We start from the raw sequence: 22937 nt of genomic DNA, 5'->3' as shown, positions 1-22937 counted from the left end.
CTTAGAAAACAGAGGACAAGCATTTACATAATGCCCCTTTTTACCACAGCAAAAACAGGCTCCCTGCTTCCTGAGCGAGGAGGCTTGCTGACTTGACACCCCTGCGATTTGCATAGGCTCCGCGGGCTCACCTGCAGCAACCTCACGTGCACTTACGACCTCCCCCATAGGCGGCGTCTCTAGCGCCCCCTGACGCAAACGGCGATCAATGCGGACAACAAGACTCATGGTAGACTCTAGAGAAGCAGGAGTCTCATACATCAGAAGGGCTTGTTTAACCCTTCTCGAAACCCCATATACAAACTGACTCCGCAGCGCCGGGTCATTCCATTGTGTGTCCACCACCCAACGGCGAAATTCAGAACAGAAATCCTCCGCCAATCGCTCCCCCTGGCGGAGAGCGCATATTTTAGATTCTGCTAGAGACAATCTGTCAGGATCATCATAGATGAGTCCAAGAGCAGAAAAAACTCCACTGAGTTAAATGCAGCTGAATCAGATGGTAATGAAAATGCCCATGCTTGGGGATCTCCATTCAGTAATGACAAAACCCACACGCTGAGCCTCATTACCTGAGGAAAGCGGGCGCATACGAAAATATAATTTGCAAGCTTCACGGAAAACAACAAATTTACTGTGTTCCCCAGCAAACCTCTCAGGTAAAGGGATTTTTGGCTCTGCAACTCTACCTGCAGTTTCCAGTTGCACATTAGACACCACAAGACCCTGTTGCTGAACTGCCCCCTTCAATTCTGTGACCTGTAAGGACAGCGCCTGCAACTGGCGGGTTATGGAAGTCATGGGATCCATGACATAAAAAAAACCTTTTTTTTCTTTTTGGGCCGATTATAATGTCACGAGAGTACTGGGTAGACTAAGGCTGGTTACCCGGGCCCCTGCGATATCCCTCAGGCTAGGGAAACCCTGTCTGTCCCTTTCCCAGAAGTTACACTAAAGGTGTGCATGTTTGGGCCGCAAGGCTGACCATGTCTCTTGTTTCAGCCCTAAGCTGAAACCACCACCCGCCACCCAGTGAAGAGACCACACACCAATCCCCACAGAAAACACAGACAGGGAAAACTGAAAAACGCACCACGCCGCAGACACACAGGAATACACTATAATGTGCACAGGGCAAAACAAATACAAATATAGGAAGGAGGAATATGACAAAGGATAATACACCACCAGCTACGGTATACCTACAACAAGACCACCACTCCAGACCGGAATCACTAGGCACAAAGCCCAAGCTATAATCGGCGATGCCCAAAGTCCAGCACAACTATTTAAAGGCCGTGGGCGTGACCCAGCCTCCAACCAAATTACCAGCTAGATTAACCCCGAGCAAGCTGGATAAAGTCTAGCTGACGCCACTGAGCGTGTAGTGGACGTATGTGGAATTACCTATGTCTGTCGGACGCCCTAGTGTGAACAGCGTCCAACATGACATCCTCCCAGTCAGTGATTCCATCATAGAAGGAAATTAGATTAGTCTGGCATGACTTGTTTGTTACAAACCCATGCTTACTCTGGTTAATTACTTATTCTTATCCAAGTACTTACATAGATGCTGTTTAATAATTTATTCAATTTCTTTTGTGGTATAGAAGTAGACCAGGAGATTTAAATTAATTTAAATTAGCTAAATGTTCCTTCACCATCTTTTTGATTATGGATAGTGTGGTTTTATTTTATTCCTTCAATGGCACCGTGAAGATCAGTTGATGATACAATTGCTTTCTTAAAGAACACAGATGCAAAATAGAAATTTAAAAGTTCGGCCTTCTCAGCATAATTTTTGACCACTTCACCCTTTTCATCCTGTAAAAATGCTATAGCATCTTTGACTTTTCTTTTGCTCTTGACAAACCTCCAAAATCCTTATTTCCTGCTTTTGGTCTCCCTTGCAAGCCTTACTTCATTACTGGCATTAGCTTTTCTAACTCGTGCCCTGTATTTCCTACAAACACCATTACATTCTTCTTTAGATATGCCCCCATCTTTTCATTTGATATACATTTCTTTTTAACAAGTGATTAAGTTCTGTGTTCATCCACCCTGGTCTCTTTAAATGCTCATAATTCTTCCTTCTTTACGGGACTGTTACCAATTGTGCGATGAGAATTTCATTTAGCAAGATCTCCCATCCTTCTTGGACATTTCTGTCTTTCAGAACATCCAGCCATTGGATCTTTCCTACCCTCTTTCTGAGTCCATTTAACGGCGCTGAGCAGTGGATAGTTCCCCCCCACCATCGGAAATTCTCCAGGGTTTTGGCTCCCGGTGGAAGCTGAGACCCCAGAGAACATGATTCGGGTCGGTTTTTGCAGACCCCAGTGTTGCGATCGCCATTATTTACGGAATAACAGTGACTGCAAAAAAAGAAGTCCGATTTCCCATTTAATTTCTCTCTCTTCTGATGTGTCTGAGGGAGAGAGAAAGGTTGGAGCTTGACACGCTGAGACATGCATTTATAAGCCATTGCAAATGAATGTAACTGATGGGTGCCGTACCTGCTGGTGATTGCAGCTGAAGTAGGAAAGGAGGAAGGGAATTTCCAGCACGTCCATCCAGTGTAAGTAAAATTTCCAAGTTTATTAGAACATTTAAAAAAAACAGTTTTTTTAAAAAAAAAGAGAGAGAGAGAGACTCTGTCTGACGCGTTTCTGGCGCACCACGGCGCCCTTAGTCATAGGAGCTAATACAAAATGAATGAACAGGTTTATATATAGCAAGGAACCAATCACAAACATAGCAATTAATTACATTGGAAAAGCTGCAGCTGGACACACATAACAGAATTTGTCCTCATTTAAAACATATCAAAATTACATGAATGTATGATTTGTGTTACCGCATAATTATATCTGTCAGTTTAATATATGTAAAAAAGATCATTCCTATAATTCATGCCGTGTGGGTATTTAGTATCTAAGGTCAAAATCCAAAAAGCTTCCCGCAGTGCTAATTGTTTCTTCCAATCACCGCCTCTTGGTGACTGACTAACCCTTTCTATGCCAAAGAATGAAAAATTTGATAGGTCTCCCTTATGCACAGTAATAAAGTGTTTTGTGGCTCCAGAATAACCTAAATTGTTATTATTTATGTTCGCTATATGTTCTGAAATTCTTTTTTTAATTTTCCTTGTGGTATAACCTATATAACAAATATTGCAAGCCTTACACTTTATGCAATATATAACATGGTCAGAATCACAATTAATAATTGATTTTATATTGTAAGTAACATTGTGATTGGAAGAAAAGATGGTTCTTTTGTTGTCTGCAAATTGGCAGACATTACATCTGATACCAGAGCATTTGAAAAAACCTTTAATTGATAGCCATGATATGGGAGTTTTATTTTGTCGCACCATACTGGGAGACAAAATGTTTCCCAGTGTGCAGCCTCTTCTAGCTACTACTCTGCATCCATTCTGAAGAATTGTGCATAAAGATTTATCCTGATTGACTACAGGGAGATATTTGAGGATAATCTGCCTGATTTTATTGTACTGACTGATATAAGCGGTTGAAAAAGTAATCTGCGTTTCAGGAGAGACACTTGCATTTTTATTTTCAGAGTATAATAAATCAGCATGTGGAATTTTGGAAACATTCCTAAGTGCATGTCTTATATTAGATTTTTTATATCCCCTATCAAGTGACCTATTTGAGATAACACGGCTCTCCTTGTGAAAATTTTCCTCACTGGAGCAGGGGGCACCTTTTCTAGCCCTAACACTGGGAGGCACCCTAGCTCGCCCTGTTCCCTGGGATTCTTCAGATGGCGAAGACACCGGGGCCTCTGCCCTTGCCTTATCTCCTAAGATAGCCCTTCTTCTGTACCCTTCTCCCACCCAGGGAAGCGGGGGAGCTAATATGCACCACAATGCAGCAACCCGACAAACAGGGCAACAAAGACAAGGGTAAACTACAAACTCCACACACACAAAATATTCACTTACATATAACAGAGGAATCCACCAGGGTGTCCAAAATGGAAAGAACGTAAAACAGGGAAGGATAAGGAAGGACCAAGCATACAAACCAAACAACAGTCGCTTCTAACTCCTACAGCACTCCTTCTCAAACCAACTTCTCTCCCTCCTATTGTCATGCAGCAAGTGCTAACTCTTACAAGGACTAGGTAATAGAGCCCAGATTTTTATAGGGAAAAGGAGTGGGTAACCGAGGACAGCTGAACACAGGAATTTCCAACATGGCCGATTAACCCCTGTTCTGCTGGAAGAAATAAACACATTCAATAAACCAGAGAAGTGCTTCTTCTCAGCGGTGGAGTAGGAGCACCCAGACGCTGCAGTCTTCTTGTTCTGCTCCCTTGCAGTAACCCCGTGGCAATATTTTAATATTTACTGCGAATGTTAAAAAATTCTGTGAAACACTTGTTGGTTTAAGATGATAACTACACCTCCACCCCTTGGGTATGTGCTGTGTTCCGTAAAAACTCCATCATAAATTTTGAGTTTAGCTGGAAGTAATTAAATTATTTTCAGTACTTTAAAGAGTGTGGTTTATAAAATGGTCCAACTTTTGCATAGTTTTTTTTTTTTTTTTTAAATTAAATATACAGTATATGACCCATAAAGTCACCTACCTTTCATCGTTTTAAAAATCTTAAAAAAAAGGTAAAAATTATTTGAAAAAACTATGCAAATTGTAGACATTGTAAATATCATTTATTAACTATTTTGTATTGTATTACTGTTTCATATATAAAAGGGATAGACTAACTTTGCCAAAAAATTTTTTTCCTGTTTTCTACAAATTTCGTTAGTTTCATAATTAATGCAACAGATATTTACCTAAATTATTCATATAAAGTACAATGTAGTATGAAAATAATAATATCCACAAAAATAATATCAGAATCATTGTGATACATAGTAGCATTCTAACTTTTTACCCAATAAAGTGAAATATTTCTTAAAGGACAAAAGTGCCCATAGAAAATAAAAATACGCTTATATTCACCACGCTAAAGGTCACCTTTTCGTGATCATGGGGTGCATTAAAAGAGGTCTGGGTACACATAATGAGAGCATTATACTGCCTCCGTTCAAATCCCTGGTTAGACCGCACATGGAGTACTGTGTACAGTTTTGGGCACCGGTGCTCAGGAAGGATATAATGGAACTAGAGCGAGTACAAAGGAAGGCGACAAAATTAATAAAGGGGTTGGGGGAACTACAATACCCAGAAAGATTAGCAAAATTAGGATTATTTAGTCTAAAAAAACCCAAAAAACTGAGGGGCGATCTAATAACCATGTGTAAGTAAGTATATAAGGGGACAATACAAATATCTCTCCGAGAATCTGTTTATACCAAGGAAGGTGACTGTCACAAGAGGGCATTCTCTGCGTCTGGACGAGAGAAGGTTTTTCCACCAACATAGAAGAGGATTCTTTACTGTTAGGGCAGTGAGAATCTGGAATTCCTTGCCTGAGGAGGTGGTGATGGCTAACTCTGTCGAAGGGTTCAAAAGAGGCCTGGATGTCTTCCTGGAGCGTAAAAATATTGTATCTTACAGTTATTAGGTTCTTCAGAAGGACGTAGATCTGGTAATTTATTCTGAAGGAATATAGGCTGACCTGGACCTCTTTTTTCGGCATTTGCTAACTATGTTACTATGTGATGTTGGTGCCTGGTTTGTCGGCTCTCATGTGACATTGTTATGTCACGTGAGTACTGCAGCCCATTAACAGACGCTGATTGGTTGCAACTCTCACATGACACAGAAATAGCATGCAAGTGCAAGCAACTCAATCGAAGCAATCACTACAACGGCACAGGAGGTAAGTATTTTTTCTACGATGCAATTATGGATTTATAAAGATGTACTACAAAGAGTGGACAGCTGCTTGAAGAATTGATTTATCACTGTATAGATAAGCACATTCTAAACAATAAAATAGCTTCACACTGATGTGAACATTGTTATATCTTACAAGATTAAACATTAACATTTCATATTGGGATCATGACTATGTCTTTGCTCAAGTGAATATTTTGATGCTCAACAAGCATTGATTTCTGAATAAAAGTTTTCCCACATTCTGAACATGAAAACGGCTTTGCACCTGTGTGAGTTCTCTGATGTCTAAAAAGATCTGATTTATCTCTGCAACATTTTCCACATTCTTCACAAGAAAATGGTTTTACTCCAGTGTGAATGTACTTGTGTTTAATTAGATTTGATTTCCTGTTAAAACATTTTCCACATTCTGAACATGAATATGGCTTCACCCCTGTGTGAATTTCCATATGCTTAAGTAGATCTGTTGTCTGCTTAAAACATTTTCCACACACGGAACAGGAGTATGGCTTCTCCTCTGTGTGGCGCATCTCATGTTTATGAAGATATGATTTTCGATTAAAACATTTCCCACATTCTGAACATGAAAATGGCTTTGTTTCTGTATGAATTTCCAGATGTCTAGAAAGATTTGATTCAGTGTTACAACATTTTCCACATTCTGAACATGAAAATAGCTTCTCCACTGTGTGAATTTTCTCATGCTTAACCAGATCTGTTGTCTGCTTAAAACATTTTCCACATACTGAACATGAGTATGGCTTCTCCCCTGTGTGCCGACTCTCATGTTTAAGAAGATATGATTTTTTATTAAAACATTTTCCACATTCTGAACATGAAAAGGACTCCTCCCCTATGTGAACTCTTTGATGTCTAAGAAGACTTGCATTTTCGCTAAAACATTTCCCACATTCTTCACAAGAAAATAGCTTCTTCTCTGTATGAGTTTTCAAATGTTTAATAAGATGCGCTTTCCGGGTAAAACATTTTCCACATTCTGAACATGAAAACGGTTTTGCACCTGTGTGAATTCTATGATGTTGAAAAAGAGCTGATTTTTCGCCAAAACATTTCCCACATTCTTCACAAGGAAATGGCTTCTCACCTGTGTGAGTTTTCATATGTTTAATAAGATTCGGTTTCCAGCTAAAATATTTTCCACATTCTGAGCATGAAAACGGCTTTGCACCTGTGTGAGTTCTCTGATGTCTAAAAAGACCCGATTTCTCGCTAAAACATTTCCCACATTCTTCACAAAAAAATGGCTTCTCCCCTGTGTGACTTTTCTTATGTTTATTAAGATTTGATTTCCGGTTAAAACATTTTCCACATTCTGAACATGAAAATGGCTTCTTCCATGTATGACCTCTTTGATTTACGGCACCTCTTCTGTTACATTTATTTTTCTTAACATTCTGTGATGAATCAGAAGTTAGGACCTGTTCCAAAGAATCAGATGACAGATAATTGCTTTGAAGGGCTATATTTGGAATTAGGACATGTTCTTCATATGTATCTTGTGGGATACCATAATCATCTTCTTTATAATCTAAAGACATCCAATGTGCCTCAAAGCTTCTGGCACAGTCATCTGTCAAGAATAAAGAAAAAAAAAATTATTATGATCACCTAAACTTTTACTGATATTTATTATATTTATTATATCCATACAAATTACAAGGCATGCAGGAAAATTGATTTTTAATTAAGACACTGATGCTATGCAAATCACAATCTATTATTATACAAGAAACTTGTGAGTGGCTTTTGATCTTCAAGACATTCAACGACTCAGAACAGGAAAAAGGTTTAACAAATAAAGGAACACCCAAGGGCTGACTGAATGCATCTGCCCCACTTTCCCTCCTGATGTGTCTCCTTGTCCAATAAAATTATGGATTGAATTTGCCATTTTTGGTGAAAGTGTGCAGGAGAGTTCACACTGGTCTTGGATTTGTTTGCTGGATAACACGAAGTGAGTAGTGCTGAGTGCTATTTTCTTGCTAATGAAGTATAACCTGTCTAAATGAGCATGATGGAACCCATAATGAAAGTAGTGGTCCATACTGTGAGACTTCTTCCAGGAATTTCTCCATCAAAAATCAAAAGGATATGCAATATTTTGAAGGCCCTTCGGCCTGCAGTAACAGATGTAAGGCCCTGATCAGGGCCGTATTTAGAGTTTCTGCTCCCCTAGGCACTTTTAGTGCTGCCTCCCCCTTTGGTGAGTATGACACTATCGGCAGTAACTTTGCCATAAATCGCTGATGTGAAAGTAGCCTTTTGCAGCAGATCCGGCAGTTTTTCTGCATCTGCCGCGTAACGCATCACTTACGGCAACACTGCGTTCGGCCTCATTCATTCCCTATGGGACTTGCGGCACTTACCATGATCTGGCAAATGTGGTACCATACCTCCCAACTTTTGAAGAAGGGAAAGAGGTATAAAGTTTGCGGCGCGCGTAGTGCGCTGCGGCAAATTTTAGGCCACGCCTCTGATCACACCCATTTCACAACTAGTCACACCCATATCCACGTCCCAAGCACACCCATTTAGCACTGCTGATCACACTGTTTCATATACAATTATAAACAAAAAAAAATATGGCCACACAGTGCTCCATACTGTATAATGGCCACACATGATGCTCAATACTGTATAATGGCCACACATGATGCTCCATACTGTATAATGACCCCACATGATGCTCCATACTGTATAATGGCCACACAGTTCTCCATACTGTATAATGATCCCACATGATGCTCAATACTGTGTAATGGCCACACATGATGCTCAATACAGTATAATGGCCATTGGCCACACATGATGCTCCATACTGTATAATGACCCCACATGATGCTCAATACAGTATAATGGCCATTGGCCACACATGATGCTCCATACTGTATAATGGCCACACATGATGCTCCATACTGTATAATGGCCACACATGATGCTCCATACTGTATAATGGCCACACATGATGCTCCATACTGTATAATGACCCCACATGATGTTCAATACTGTATAATGGCCCCACATGATGCTCCATACTGTATAATGGCCACACATGATGCTCCATACTGTATAATGGCCACACATGATGCTCCATACTGTATAATGCCCATCTTGTATGCATGGCTCATCTCCCCCCATCCTGTATGCATGGCTCATATCCCCCCTCCTGCATGGATCATCTCCCTCCCATATGCATGGCTCATATTCCCCCCTCCTGTGTGCATGGCTCATATCCCCCCTCCTGTATGCATGGCTCATCTCCCTCCCATCCCATATGCATGGCTCATATTTCCCCCTCCTGTATACATGGCTCATATCCCCCCCTCCTGCATGCATGGCTCATCTCCCTCCCATCCCATATGCATGGTTCATATTACCCCCCTTCTGTATGCATGGCTCATCCCATATGCATGGCTCATAATCCCCCCCACCTGTATGCATGGCTCATATTCACCCCGTATGCATGGCTCATATTTCCCCCCTCCTGCATGCATGGCTCATCTCCCTCCCATACCATATGCATGGCTCATATTTCCCCCTCCTGTATGCATATCTCATATTCCCCCCCCCGTATGCATGGCTCATATTCCCCCCCTCCTGTATGCATGGCTCATCTCCCTCCCATCCCATATGCATGGCTCATATTCCCCCCTGTATGCATGGCTCATATTCCCCCCCTGTATGCATGGCTCATATTCCCCCCCTCCTGTATGCATGGCTCATATTCCCCCCCTCCTGTATGCATGGCTCATATTCCCCCCCTCCTGTATGCATGGCTCATATTCCCCCCCTGTATGCATGATTCATATCCCCCTGTATGCATGGCTTATATCTCCCCCCTCCTATATGCATCGCTCATCTCCCTCCCATCCCATATGCATGGATCATATTCCCCCCTGTATGCATGGCTCATATTCCCCCCTGTATGCATGGCTCATATTCCCCCCCTCCTGTATGCATGTCTCGTATCCCCCCCCTCCTGTATGCATGGCTCATATTCCCCCCTACTGTATGCATGGCTCATATTCCCGCCCCTCCTGTATGCATGGCTCATATTCCCCCCCTCCTGTATGCATGGCTCATATTCCCCCCCTCCTGTATGCATGGCTCATATTCCCCCCCTCCTGTATGCATGACTCATATTCCCCCCCTGTATGCATGCATGGCTCATATTCCCCCCCTCCTCCTGTATGCATGGCTCATATCCCCCCTCCTCCTGTATGCATGGCTCATATTATCTCCCTCCTCCTGTATGCATGGCTCACATTCCCCCCCTCCTCCTGTATGCATGGCTCATATTCCCCCCCTGTATGCATGGCTCGTATTCCCCCCCCTCCTGTATGCATGGTTCATATTCCCCCCCTCCTGTATGCATGGCTCATATTCCCGCCCCTCCTGTATGCATGGCTCATATTCCCCCCCTCCTGTATGCATGGCTCATATTCCCCCCCCTCCTGTATGCATGGCTCATATTCCCCCCTCCTGTATGCATGGCTCATATTCCCCCCCCTCCTGTATGCATGGCTCATATTCCCCCCTCCTGTATGCATGACTCATATTCCCCCCCTGTATGCATGGCTCATATCCCCCCCTGTATGCATGCATGGCTCATATTCCCCCCCCCCTCCTCCTGTATGCATGGCTCATATCCCCCCTCCTCCTGTATGCATGGCTCATATTATCCCCCTCCTCCTGTATGCATGGCTCATATTCCCCCCCTCCTCCTGTATGCATGGCTCACATTCCCCCCCTCCTCCTGTATGCATGGCTCATATTCCCCCCCTGTATGCATGGCTCATATTCCCCCCTCCTCCTGTTTGCATGGCTCATCTCTCAACCCCCCCGCTCCTGCTCACATCTTGCATGGCTCGGCTTACCGTCCTCCTTCATCCCCCCGTCCCCTGTCCCCCCGTCCCGCATACTCACCTTTCCCACACTGCGCGGCCGCGCCCAACATCTCTCTGGCTCTGTCCCGACTCCCGGCGCAGCACCTTCTTCCTGAGTGAGCGGTCACGTGGTACCGCTCATTAAGGTCATGAATATGGGCATATTCATGACCTTAATGAGCAGTACCACATGACCGCTCACTCAGGACGAGCTGCAGACGCTGAGACCAGGCATCGCTGGAGCAGGGTGAGTATGACGTCTTCAAAGAGGGTGGGTGGGAGGCAGGTGGGTGGGAGGCAGGCGGGCAGTCAGTGACCCAGGACTTAAATAAATTTAAAAAAAAAACCTTGCTCAGGTGCCGCCCCCCGCATCGGCCCACCCTAGGCATGTGCCCTCAAGTGCCTAGTGGCAAATACGGCCCTGATGACCGTTGCCTTAACCTGACGGCTTCTAAAGTTGATTATTATTATTTAATTAATATTTCTCGAGACATGGCAACTTGATAAACATTCTGTAGGAAGATCGATCTTGTGCACACCTAGATAGGTACATCATGGTCTTCTGCGCTGTTATTTTGATATTATCAAGCCATCGGGTTGCTAGTCTTCCTTCCTTTTCACCTTGTTCACCTATTCTAACGACCATGATGTCCTTCTCCAATGATTGCTCTCTTTGTATGATGTGTCCAAAGTAGGCAAGTCACAGCTTAATGATCCTTGTTTTGAGTGATATGTCTGGCTTGATTTGTTCCAAAATTGATTTGTTTGTCCTTTTTGCCATTCATGGTATTGATAACATCCTCTTCCAGCACCACATTTCAAGGGCATGGATTCTTCTTCTGTTGTTTTTTTTTTGAAAAAAAAAAAAAAGTTTTGCATCCATATGTTTCAACAGAAAAAAACAAACTATGTATGAGCCATGTCTTTGATGCCAGTGAAATGTTCCTTGATTTGAAGACTTGTCTAGTGACTTCATTGTTGATTCACCTCTAGCAATTCTCCTAATGACTTCCGGTGTTGTTGCTGTATCTTGAGTTAGCATCGATCAGAGTAGGTTGAAGTCCTTTACAACTTCCAGTTCATCACCCTCCATATCAAATTTGTCCTGGCCATACCTGGTAGTAGTCAATATCTTTGTCTTCTTTGTATTGAGTAGCAGTCCGAAAATTCGAGCTTTCCATCTTGACACTCCATAATAGGTATTTCATTCCAAATACACTTGTTGCCATCAATTTTGTATAGTCTGCTTATTTAGGATTGTTGATGATTCGCCCAGCAATTTTGATTTTCTTTTTTGGCAAGTCCTGCCTTCCTGAAAATAGCTACTGCATATAAATTGAAGATAAGTGGTACAGCTTTACTGATGCCTCGCTCTAGTTTGAACCATGCAGAGTCACTATGTTCCGTTCAGACTGTTGCTTTTTGAGGTTTCAAGGTTTCTAAAAAGGCTGATCAGATGGTTCAGCACATTCATATCCTTCATGGTATTCCAAACTTTCTGGTGATATACACAGTCAAAAGATTTGCTGTAGTTGATGAAGCAAAAATAGATTTTGTTGTATTCTTTGGCCTTTCCCATTATCCATCTAATGTTAGCAATAACCATATTTTTGGACTATAAAATGCACCTTACCATAAAAAGCACCCAAAATTCAGAGGAGGAAATAAACAATATTTTTTTAATGTGAAAATTGGGGGTCTGTCTTATAGTCCACATTTAGCTTATCACTGAAGTGGGTTGAGTGCAGGGGAGCGGATGTTGAGTGGTGCGATGCTGTGGCCCTGTGCTGGGAGGAAGGGGTGTCCCAGCAGTGCAAGGCAGAAGCCATTGATCTCCCAGAGGTGGGCTTCAGAAAAATGTCAGCGGTGAGAGGCAGGAGAAGGAGTCCCCGCTGGGCACATTGATCTCCCAGCGGTAGGCTCAAGGTAAAAATGGAGGCGGTGCATGCCCAGATTGAGAGGTCAGCTTGTTATTGATTGAGATCAATGGCTCCTTCCTTGCACCGCCAGGATGCCCCCTCCTCCCAGATTGCAGCATCGCCCCACTCCTGCTGCTGTTGGCTCCCTGCAGCAGTGATCCTGCCTCCTGTGATCCCGCTCCACCGCCCTACATTTGGACTATAAGATGCAAGCCCATTTTCCACCCAAATTTTTGGGTGAAAAAAGTGTCTTATAGTCTGAAAATTACGGTACGTATTTTGTTCCTCTGCATTTCCTGAATGCCGATTGTTCCTCTGGAAGTTCTTTGTCAGAGTAAGGCTGTAGACATCTTTGTACGCTCTTCAGTAGAATTTTGCTGGCATGAGGAATGAGCGCAATAGTCCAATAGTGTCCATATTCGGGAGCATCTCCCTTCTTTGGAATAGAAATAAACAGTAAGGTTAAATCAAACAAAAAGTCAGTCCTGGCGTGGTGGACCTTTTTCTTCAGAGTCTCATGGCTCGTGTCACAACAGTATCCTTGACTGTCTTACAAACATAGCTAAGGCACAGTTTGCGGCCAGAAACCTTACTACTTAAAGGCTTTCTAAGTCTGTATGAATCGGAACAGACATTTTAATCGAAGGAGCTCTTTACGGCATTCAATCGCATTGGGAGTAATCTTTTCAACAGATCTAAATCTTTTTTCACAAGAAGTAAATCTGCACAAGTAGGAAGGTGAGCAGCATTCCCATCACCCATACCACTGATCTTCCATCCTCCTGAGACTCTTCTGTTATTTGGCTATACGTCTCCATGTTCTGTGATGACACCAGTAATTGAAAGAATCTAAAAACTATAATGGTGCTGCAGTCCAAAAATTGAGTAAAAAAAATAATCCCTCATCAGTAGTAACTGCAGATTTTGAAGAAGTACACCGCACATAGTTATGTCATGTCCATTTTACAGCTGTATTTTTGCATTCATACTTTGTGTTGTTATCCATGACAATGTCATGTTTTTATCAATATTTATTGTTGATGTGTTAATTTAATATCATCCACATGTTGACTTAGGCTACTTTCACACTAGCGTCGTACGACGCACGACGAATTACATCGTTGCGACGTACCGACGCTAGCAGTGAATGCGCCGCACAACGGGGGCAGCGGATGCTGTTTTTCAATGCACCCGCTGCCCCATTGTGAGGTGCGGGGAGGCAGAGTTCCGGCCGCGTATGCGCGGTCGGAAAAGACGGGAACGACGCACCAAAAAACGTTACAAGCAACGTTTTTTGTTGGCGACGGTCCGAAGCAACCGTCGCACGACTGTTGCGACGTGTGGCAATGCGTCGCTAATGCAAGTGAATGGAGAAAAAAACGCATCCTGCAAGCACTTTTGCAGGATGCGTTTATTCTACAAAACAAAGCATAGCGACGTGCAGTGCATGACGCTAGTGTGAAAGTAGCCTTAACCCCCTTCTGCCATCCGACGGAATAGTACGTCCGATGGCAGAACCCCCGCTTTGATGGGGGCTCCGGCGGTAAGCCCACATCAAAGCCGGGACATGTCATAGTTACATAGTTATTAACCCCTTCATGACCCAGCCTATTTTGGCCTTAATGACCTTGCCGTTTTTTGAAATTCTGACCAGTGTCCCTTTATGAGGTAATAACTCAGGAACGCTTCAACGGATCCTAGCGATTCTGAGATTGTTTTTTCGTGACATATTGGGCTTCATGTTAGTGGTAAATTTAGGTCGATAATTTTTGCGTTTATTTGTGAAAAAAATGCAAATTTGGCGAAAATTTTGAAAATTTCGCAATTTTCACATTTTGAATTTTTATTCTGTTAAACCAGAGAGTTATGTGACACAAAATAGTTAATAAATAACATTTCCCACATGTCTACTTTATATCAGCACAATTTTGGAAACAAAATTTTTTTTTGCTAGGAAGTTATAAGGGTTAAAATTTGACCAACGATTTCTCATTTTTACAACAAAATTTACAAAACCATTTTTTTAGGGACCACTTCACATTTGAAGTCACTTTGAGGGTTCTATATGGCTGAAAATACCCAAAAGTGACACCATTCTAAAAACTGCACCCCTCAAGGTGCTCAAAACCACATTCAAGTAGTTTATTAACCCTTCAGTTGTTTCACAGCAACAGAAGCAACATGGAAGGAAAAAATGAACATTTAACTTTTTAGTCACAAAAATGATCTTTTAGCAACATTTTTTTTATTTTCCCAAGGGTAAAAGGAGAAACTGGAACCCAAAAGTTGTTGGCCAATTTGTCCTGAGTACGCTGAATCCTCATATGTGGGGGGGAACCACTGTTTGGGGGCACGGCAGGGCTCGGAAGGGAAGGAGCGCCATTTGACTTTTTGAATGGAAAATTAGCTCCAATCTTTAGCGGACACCATGTCGCGTTTGGAGAGCCCCTGTGTGCCTAAACATTGGAGCTCCCCCACAAGTGACCCCATTTTGGAAACTAGACCACCCAAGGAAGTTATCTAGATGGATATTGAGCACTTTGAACCCCAAGGTGCTTCACAAATTGATCCATAAGAATGAAAAAGTACTTTTTTTCACAAAAATTTTATTTTAGCCTCAATTTTTTTCATTTTTACATGGGCATCAGGATAAAATGGATGCTAAAATTTGTTGGGCAATTTCTCCTGAGTACACCGATACCTCGCATGTGGGGGTAAACCACTGTTTGGGCGCACGGCAAGGCTCGGAAGGGAAGGAGCGCCATTTGACTTTTTGAATGGAAAATCAGCTCCAATCTTTAGCGGACACCATGTCGCGTTTTGAGAGCCCCTGTGTGCCTAAACATTGGAGCTCCCCCACATGTGACCCCATTTTGGAAACTAGACCACCCAAGGAAGTTATCTAGCTGCATATTGAGCACTTTGAACCCCAAGGTGCTTCACAAATTGATCCATAAGAATGAAAAAGTACTTTTTTTTCACAAAAATTTTATTTTAGCCTCAATTTTTTTCATTTTTACATGGGCATCAGGATAAAATGGATGCTAAAATTTGTTGGGCAATTTCTCCTGAGTACACCGATACCTCGCATGTGGGGGTAAACCACTGTTTGGGCGCACGGCAAGGCTCGGAAGGGAAGGAGCGCCATTTCACTTTTTGAATGGAAAATTAGCTCCAATCTTTAGCGGACACCATGTCGCGTTTGGAGAGCCCCTGTGTGCCTAAACATTGGAGCTCCCCCACATGTGACCCCATTTTGGAAACTAGACCACCCAAGGAAGTTATCTAGCTGCATATTGAGCACTTTGAACCCCAAGGTGCTTCACAAATTGATCCATAAGAATGAAAAAGTACTTTTTTTTCACAAAAATTTTATTTTAGCCTCAATTTTTTTCATTTTTACATGGGCATCAGGATAAAATGGATGCTAAAATTTGTTGGGCAATTTCTCCTGAGTACACCGATACCTCGCATGTGGGGGTAAACCACTGTTTGGGCGCACGGCAAGGCTTGGAAGGGAAGGAGCGCCATTTCACTTTTTGAATGGAAAATTAGCTCCAATCTTTAGCGGACACCATGTCGCGTTTGGAGAGCCCCTGTGTGCCTAAACATTGGAGCTCCCCCACATGTGACCCCATTTTGGAAACTAGACCACCCAAGGAAGTTATCTAGCTGCATATTGAGCACTTTGAACCCCAAGGTGCTTCACAAATTGATCCATAAGAATGAAAAAGTACTTTTTTTTCACAAAAATTTTATTTTAGCCTCAATTTTTTTCATTTTTACATGGGCATCAGGATAAAATGGATGCTAAAATTTGTTGGGCAATTTCTCCTGAGTATACCGATACCTCGCATGTGGGGGTAAACCACTGTTTGGGCGCACGGCAAGGCTCGGAAGGGAAGGAGCGCCATTTCACTTTTTGAATGGAAAATTAGCTCCAATCATTAGCGGACACCATGTTGCGTGTGGAAGGTATGTAGTGTATGTCAGGTTGGTGTGTGTGGTGTAGTATTCACCACACACACCAACCTGACATACACTATACCAAACTACACACCAACCTGACGTACACGCCATACACACCCACCTGACACACTTCGTCAGGTTGGGGTGTGTGGTGTAGTGTACGTCAGGTTGGTGTGTGGTGTAGTGTACGTCAGGTTGGTGTGTGTGGTGTAGTGTACACCATACACACACACACCAACCTGACGTACACTATACCACACCACACACCAACCTGACGTACACTACGCCATACACACCAACCTGACGTACACTACGTCAGGTTGGGGTGTGTGGTGTAGTGTACGTCAGGTTGATGTGTGGTGTAGTGTACGTCAGGTTGGTGTGTGTGGTGTAGTGTACACCATACACACACACCAACCTGACGTACACTATACCACACCACACACCAACCTGACGTACACTACGCCATACACACCAACCTGACGTACACTACGTCAGGTTGGGGTGTGTGGTGTAGTGTACGTCAGGTTGGTGTGTGGTGTAGTGTACGTCAGGTTGGTGTGTGTGGTGTAGCGTACACCATACACACACACCAACCTGACGTACACTATACCACACCAACCTGACGTACACTACGCCATACACACCAACCTGACGTACACTACGTCAGGTTGGGGTGTGTGGTGTAGTGTACGTCAGGTTGGTGTGTGGTGTAGTGTACGTCAGGTTGGTGTGTGTGGTGTAGCGTACACCATACACACACACCAACCTGACGTACACTATACCACACCAACCTGACATACACTACGCCATACACACCAACCTGACGTACACTACGTCAGGTTGGGGTGTGTGGTGTAGTGTACGTCAGGTTGGTGTGTGGTGTAGTGTACGTCAGGTTGGTGTGTGTGGTGTAGCGTACACCATACACACACACCAACCTGACGTACACTACGCCATACACACCAACCTGACGTACACTACGTCAGGTTGGGGTGTGTGGTGTAGTGTACGTCAGGTTGATGTGTGGTGTAGTGTACGTCAGGTTGGTGTGTGTGGTGTAGTGTACACCATACACACACACCAACCTGACGTACACTATACCACACCACACACCAACCTGACGTACACTACGCCATACACACCAACCTGACGTACACTACGTCAGGTTGGGGTGTGTGGTGTAGTGTACGTCAGGTTGGTGTGTGGTGTAGTGTACGTCAGTTTGGTGTGTGTGGTGTAGCGTACACCATACACACACACCAACCTGACGTACACTATACCACACCAACCTGACGTACACTACGCCATACACACCAACCTGACGTACACTACGTCAGGTTGGGGTGTGTGGTGTAGTGTACGTCAGGTTGGTGTGTGGTGTAGTGTACGTCAGGTTGGTGTGTGTGGTGTAGCGTACACCATACACACACACCAACCTGACGTACACTATACCACACCAACCTGACGTACACTACGCCATACACACCAACCTGACGTACACTACGTCAGGTTGGGGTGTGTGGTGTAGTGTACGTCAGGTTGGTGTGTGGTGTAGTGTACGTCAGGTTGGTGTGTGTGTGTGGTGTTGTGTATATCAGCCTGGTGTGGGTGAGTTCTGTAGTGGAATATCAGGATGTGGCTAGTCCACGGACGTGTGATGAATTCTGAAGCATTCATTCAAACACAGTCCAGGTTTGTCGGGACACGTTTCACATTGGAAACGAGTTTCCCTTCTTATCCCCCTTTTATAGCACGCCCGGCACCTTTTTTTTGCTCTCCCCTCACAGGGAAAATGTTGCCCTGGTACCACACGGGAACCTTGAGTTCCAGTGGTGCTGGGGCCCGCTCCTTCCTCGCCTCCAAACATCAGGGCCTTTATCACCACCTCCTGGAACTGAAGGAAGGTGTTGTTGGTCTGGCCTGCACATCGTGATAGCACGTATGCGTTATATAGTGCCATTTGTACGATGTGCACAGCCAGTTTTTTATACCACACCTTCGTTTTCCGCATGGCACTATAGGGCTGGAGGACTTGATCAGAAAGATCAACTCCCCCCATGTGTTTGTTGTACCCCAGGGCACAGTCCAGTTTGTGGACCTGTGCTGGGGTACCTCGAACGGTGGTGGCCGTGGTGCCGGGACCATGGATTGTGGTCAAGAAAAAGACGTCCCTTTTGTCTTTGAACTTGACCACAAGCATGTTGCCGCTAGATTGGGCCCGGCTCTCACCCTTTGGGAGAGCCTGCTCAATTAGCGACAAAGGGAGACCCCTCTTGTTTCTGCGCACAGTACCGCAAGCGACGGTAGCTCTGGCAGAGAGGGATTGAAAGAGTGGGATGCTTGTATAAAAGTTATCAACGTACAGATGGTAACCTTTATCAAGCAGTGGGTGAACCAAATCCCACACTATTTTCCCACTCACCCCCAGAGCGGGTGGACATTCTGGGGGCTGGATACTGCTGTCCTTTCCTTGATAAACTCTAAAGCTGAGCGTGTACCCTGAGGTACTCTCGCAGAGCTTATAGAGCTTAATCCCGTACCTTGCCCGTTTGCTGGGCAGGTACTGACGGAACTGAAGCCGCCCTTTGAAGTGGATGAGGGATTCATCCACACAAATTTCCCTTTGGGGAATGTACACTTCAGCAAACTTGTTGCTGAAGTGTTCGATGACAGGCCGAATTTTGAACAGTCTGTCAAAATTCGGGTCATCGCGGGGAAGGATGTCAGTGTTGTCCCTAAAATGAAGAAATTTATGAATCGCCTCAAAGCGTTTGCGAATCATAACCATGCCATATACTGGAGTTTGATATAAAATATCAGTACTCCAGTATTGGCGAATTTCTGGTTTCTTCACAATCCCCATGTGAAGGACCAGTCCCCAATATTTCATCATTTCTACGGAGTCAACGGGATTCCAAGTAGTAAATGATGAACTTGGGTTTTCGGCAAAAAATTGCAGGGCGTACAAATTTGTTTGCTCCACCATGAGACTGACAATTGACTCGGAGAAAAAGACTTTGAAAAAGTCTATTTCCCTGAGGTTGGCAGTCTCAAATTGGATTCCTGATTGGGGAATGAAATCAGGAATCCGTGGAGCAAAGTTTTGAGGGACGGGGGTCCAGGTGGGGGCACTAGTGCTAGGTTGGGCGTGACTAGCACTAGGTTGGGGGATACTCACCCTTGGCTGTGTGTCTTCTCCCCTGGGCTCCGGCTCTCCTCCGCTGGGCTCCGGGCGATTTCTCGTCCTGCGACATCTTGGGGGTGGCGAGTCCGTGTCACTGGAGGAGGAAGAGGGGGAGGAATACAGAAAAGTGGGGTCCTCACCCTCACTATCAGCTTCGGAGGCAAGAAAGGAATATGCCTCCTCAGCTGAGTACAGCCTTTGTGACTGGGACTGGGATGAGCGGGACATTGTGTGTGTGGTGTGTGTAAAATAAACTTTATTATAGTGTGCGTGTGTGTATGTGCGAGTGTTTGGTGAAACTTTCCACTGCAGGAGGGGGCTGTCAGGCGCGCGGGGGCTGTCAGGCGCGCGGGGGCTGTCAGGCGCGCGGGGGCTGTCAGGCGCGCGGGGGCAGAGGCGATGCAGCAGCAGATGGAATCGGCGGCAGCAGCAGCAGGGGGTGATCAGGGGGGAAGTGGGTGAACACCGGGGGACAGGAGGGGGGCTGTCAGGCGTGGGGGGGCAGAGGCGATGCAGTAGCAGCAGCAGATGGAATCTGCGGCAGCAGCGGGGGGTGATCAGGGGGACGGGGGGTGATCAGGGGGACGGGAGGTGATCAGGGGGACGGGAGGTGATCAGGGGGTGATCAGGGGGGTAGGGGTGATCAGGGGAGGCAGGAGGGGGCTGACAGGCGCGGGGGGCAGAGGCGATGCAGTAGCAGCAGCAAAAGGAATCAGCGGCAGCAGCAGGGGTGATCAGGGGGACGGGGGGGTGATCAGGGGGGCAGGGGGTGATTAGGGGGGCAGGGGGTGATTAGGGGGGCAGAAGCGATGCAACAGCAGATGGAATCAGCGGCAGCAGCAGGGGGTGATCGGGGGTGATCAGGGGGGCAGGGGGTGATCAGGGGGGCAGGGGGTGATCAGGGGGGCAGGGGGTGAACACCGAGGGGCAGGAGGGGGCTGTCAGGCACGGGGGGGCTGAAGCAATGCAGCAGGAGCAGATGAAATCTGCGGCAGCAGCAGGGGGTGATCAGGGGGGCGGGGGGGGGGGGGGGGGTGATCAGGGGGGTGGGGGGGGTGATCAGGGGGGCAGGGGGTGATCACCGGGGCAGGGGGTGATCACCAGGGGGCAGGCGGGGGCTGTCAGTAGCTAGGGGAGCTGGGATGATGGAGCTGGCAGCAGCAGCAGGGGGGGTTGAAAAGGGGGGCAGGGGGTAAGATCGGGGGGGAGGGTGATCAGGGGAGCAGAGCGCAGAGGTAGATGGCAGAGAGGGGAGTACCTGGCGGCGGCAGCAGGAGCACAGGCGGCAGCGGCGGCAGGAACACAAGCCGCGGCGGCACACGCGGCAAGAGGAGCGGCAGCGGCGGCAATCGGCGGCGATCGGCGGGAGATATGAGGGGAGGGTCCTCGTTCTCCAGCTTCCAGCAACGGGATGAGTATGGAGAACGAGGACAGAGCTATTTTACTCCGCCCCTCCAGGTCTGATTGGAGAGCTAGCGTCACAAGGACGCTAGCTCCAATCAGAGCTGGAGGGGGTTAAAAAAAGGTCACCGGGAGCGATCGTACACCCGGGGGGGCAAAGCCACCCCCCCTGGGGTGAAGTACAGGTCCCCCTGCACCTGCGGGTACGGTGACATTTGAATGACCCCGGTCACCGGACCCGCAGGGAAGCATTCCCGCCATGACGCCACATAGGCGTCATAGGTCGGATTGGCACCGACTTTCATGACGCCTACGTGGCGTCAAAGGTCGGGAAGGGGTTAAGGTTGAAGGAAGACTTTAAGTCCATCTAGTTCAACCCATAGCCTAACCTAACATGTTGATCCAGGGGAAGGCAAAAAAACCCCATGTGGTAAGAATAAGCTCCATCATGGGGAAAAAAATTCCTTCCCGACCCCACATACGGCAATCAGACTAGTTCCCTGGATCAACGCCTTATCAAGGAATCTAGTGTATATACCCTGTAATATTATACTTTTCCATAAAGGTATCCAGTCCCCTCTTAAATTGAAGCAATGAGTCACTCATTACAACATCATACGGCAGAGAGTTCCATAGTCTCACTGCTCTTACAGTAAAGAATCCGCGTCAGTTATTATGCTTAAACCTTCTTTCCTCCAGACGTAGAGGATGCCCCCTTGTCCCTGTCACCGGTCTATGATTAAAAAGATCAGCAGAAAGGTCTTTGTACTGTCCCCTCATATATTTATACATTAACATAAGATCACCCCTTAGTCTTCGTTTTTCCAAACTAAATAGCCCCAAGTGTAAGAATCTATCTTGGTATTGCAGACCCCCCAGTCCTCTAATAACCTTGGTTGCTCTTCTCTGCACCCGCTCCAGTTCAGCTATGTCTTTCTTATACACCGGAGACCAGAACTGTGCACAGTATTCTGTCAGCGGTTTTTAAAATAAATATAATTCATAATTAACCCCTTCCCGACCTTTGACGCCACGTAGGCGTAATGAAAGTCGGTGCCAATCCGACCTGTGACGCCTATGTGGCGTCATGGAGGGATCGCGTCCCTGCAGATGGGGTGAAAGGGTTAACTCCATTTTCACCCGATCTGCAGAGACAGGGGGAGTGGTACTTCAGCCCAGGGGGGGTGGCTTCACCCCCCCGTGGCTACGATCGCTCTGATTGGCTGTTGAAAGTGAAACAGCCAATCAGAGCGATTTGTAATATTTCACCTATGAAAATGGTGAAATATTACAATCCAGCCATGGCCGATGCTGCAATAGCATCTGCCATGGCTGGAGACCCCGATCTGCCCCCCCCCCCCCCCCGCCACCGATCGCCCCCCCAGTCGTCCTTTCTGCCCCGATCTCCTGTCCGCTCCCCTTCTCCCTCCAGTCCGCTCCCCCGGTCCTCTTGTCCGCTCCCCCGGTCCTCCGATCCCCCCCCGTGTTCCGATCCCACCCCCCCCATACTTACCTAGCTTCGATGTCCCTCCCGGTGTCCAGCCGTCTTCTCCATGGGCGCCGCCACCTTGGAAAATGGCGGGCGCATGCGCAGTGCGCCCGCCGAATCTGCCAGCCGGCAGATTCATTACAAGTACATTTTGATCGCTGTGGTAGGTTCTATCGCAGCAATCAAAATAAAAAAATAATAAATAAACCCCCCCCCCCCTTTATC

At 45.8% G+C, this 22937-nt stretch overlaps 2 protein-coding genes across 4 annotated transcripts in view; both read right to left on the bottom strand.

Annotated features, from left to right (window-relative positions):
* Nucleotides 1-22937, bottom strand: part of LOC143766306 (uncharacterized) — a 152497-nt gene that overhangs the window by 73662 nt on the left and 55898 nt on the right. The gene's annotated exons all lie outside the window — the stretch shown is intronic.
* The window catches only part of LOC143766305 (uncharacterized), a 272862-nt gene continuing 255554 nt past the window's right edge, over nt 5630-22937 (bottom strand). For all 3 annotated transcript variants that reach the window (XM_077253874.1, XM_077253875.1, XM_077253876.1), the window contains one exon: nt 5630-7431. In XM_077253874.1, the coding sequence (XP_077109989.1) occupies nt 5993-7431 (1439 nt within the window). In that variant the 3' untranslated portion in view covers nt 5630-5992. The remainder of the gene's footprint in view (nt 7432-22937) is intronic.

This window comes from Ranitomeya variabilis, chromosome 4 (genome assembly GCF_051348905.1).
Source record: "Ranitomeya variabilis isolate aRanVar5 chromosome 4, aRanVar5.hap1, whole genome shotgun sequence".
NCBI lineage: Eukaryota > Metazoa > Chordata > Amphibia > Anura > Dendrobatidae > Ranitomeya > Ranitomeya variabilis.
The sequence above is the reverse complement of the archived record's forward strand: the minus strand, read 5'-3'. Positions and strand labels throughout refer to the sequence as shown.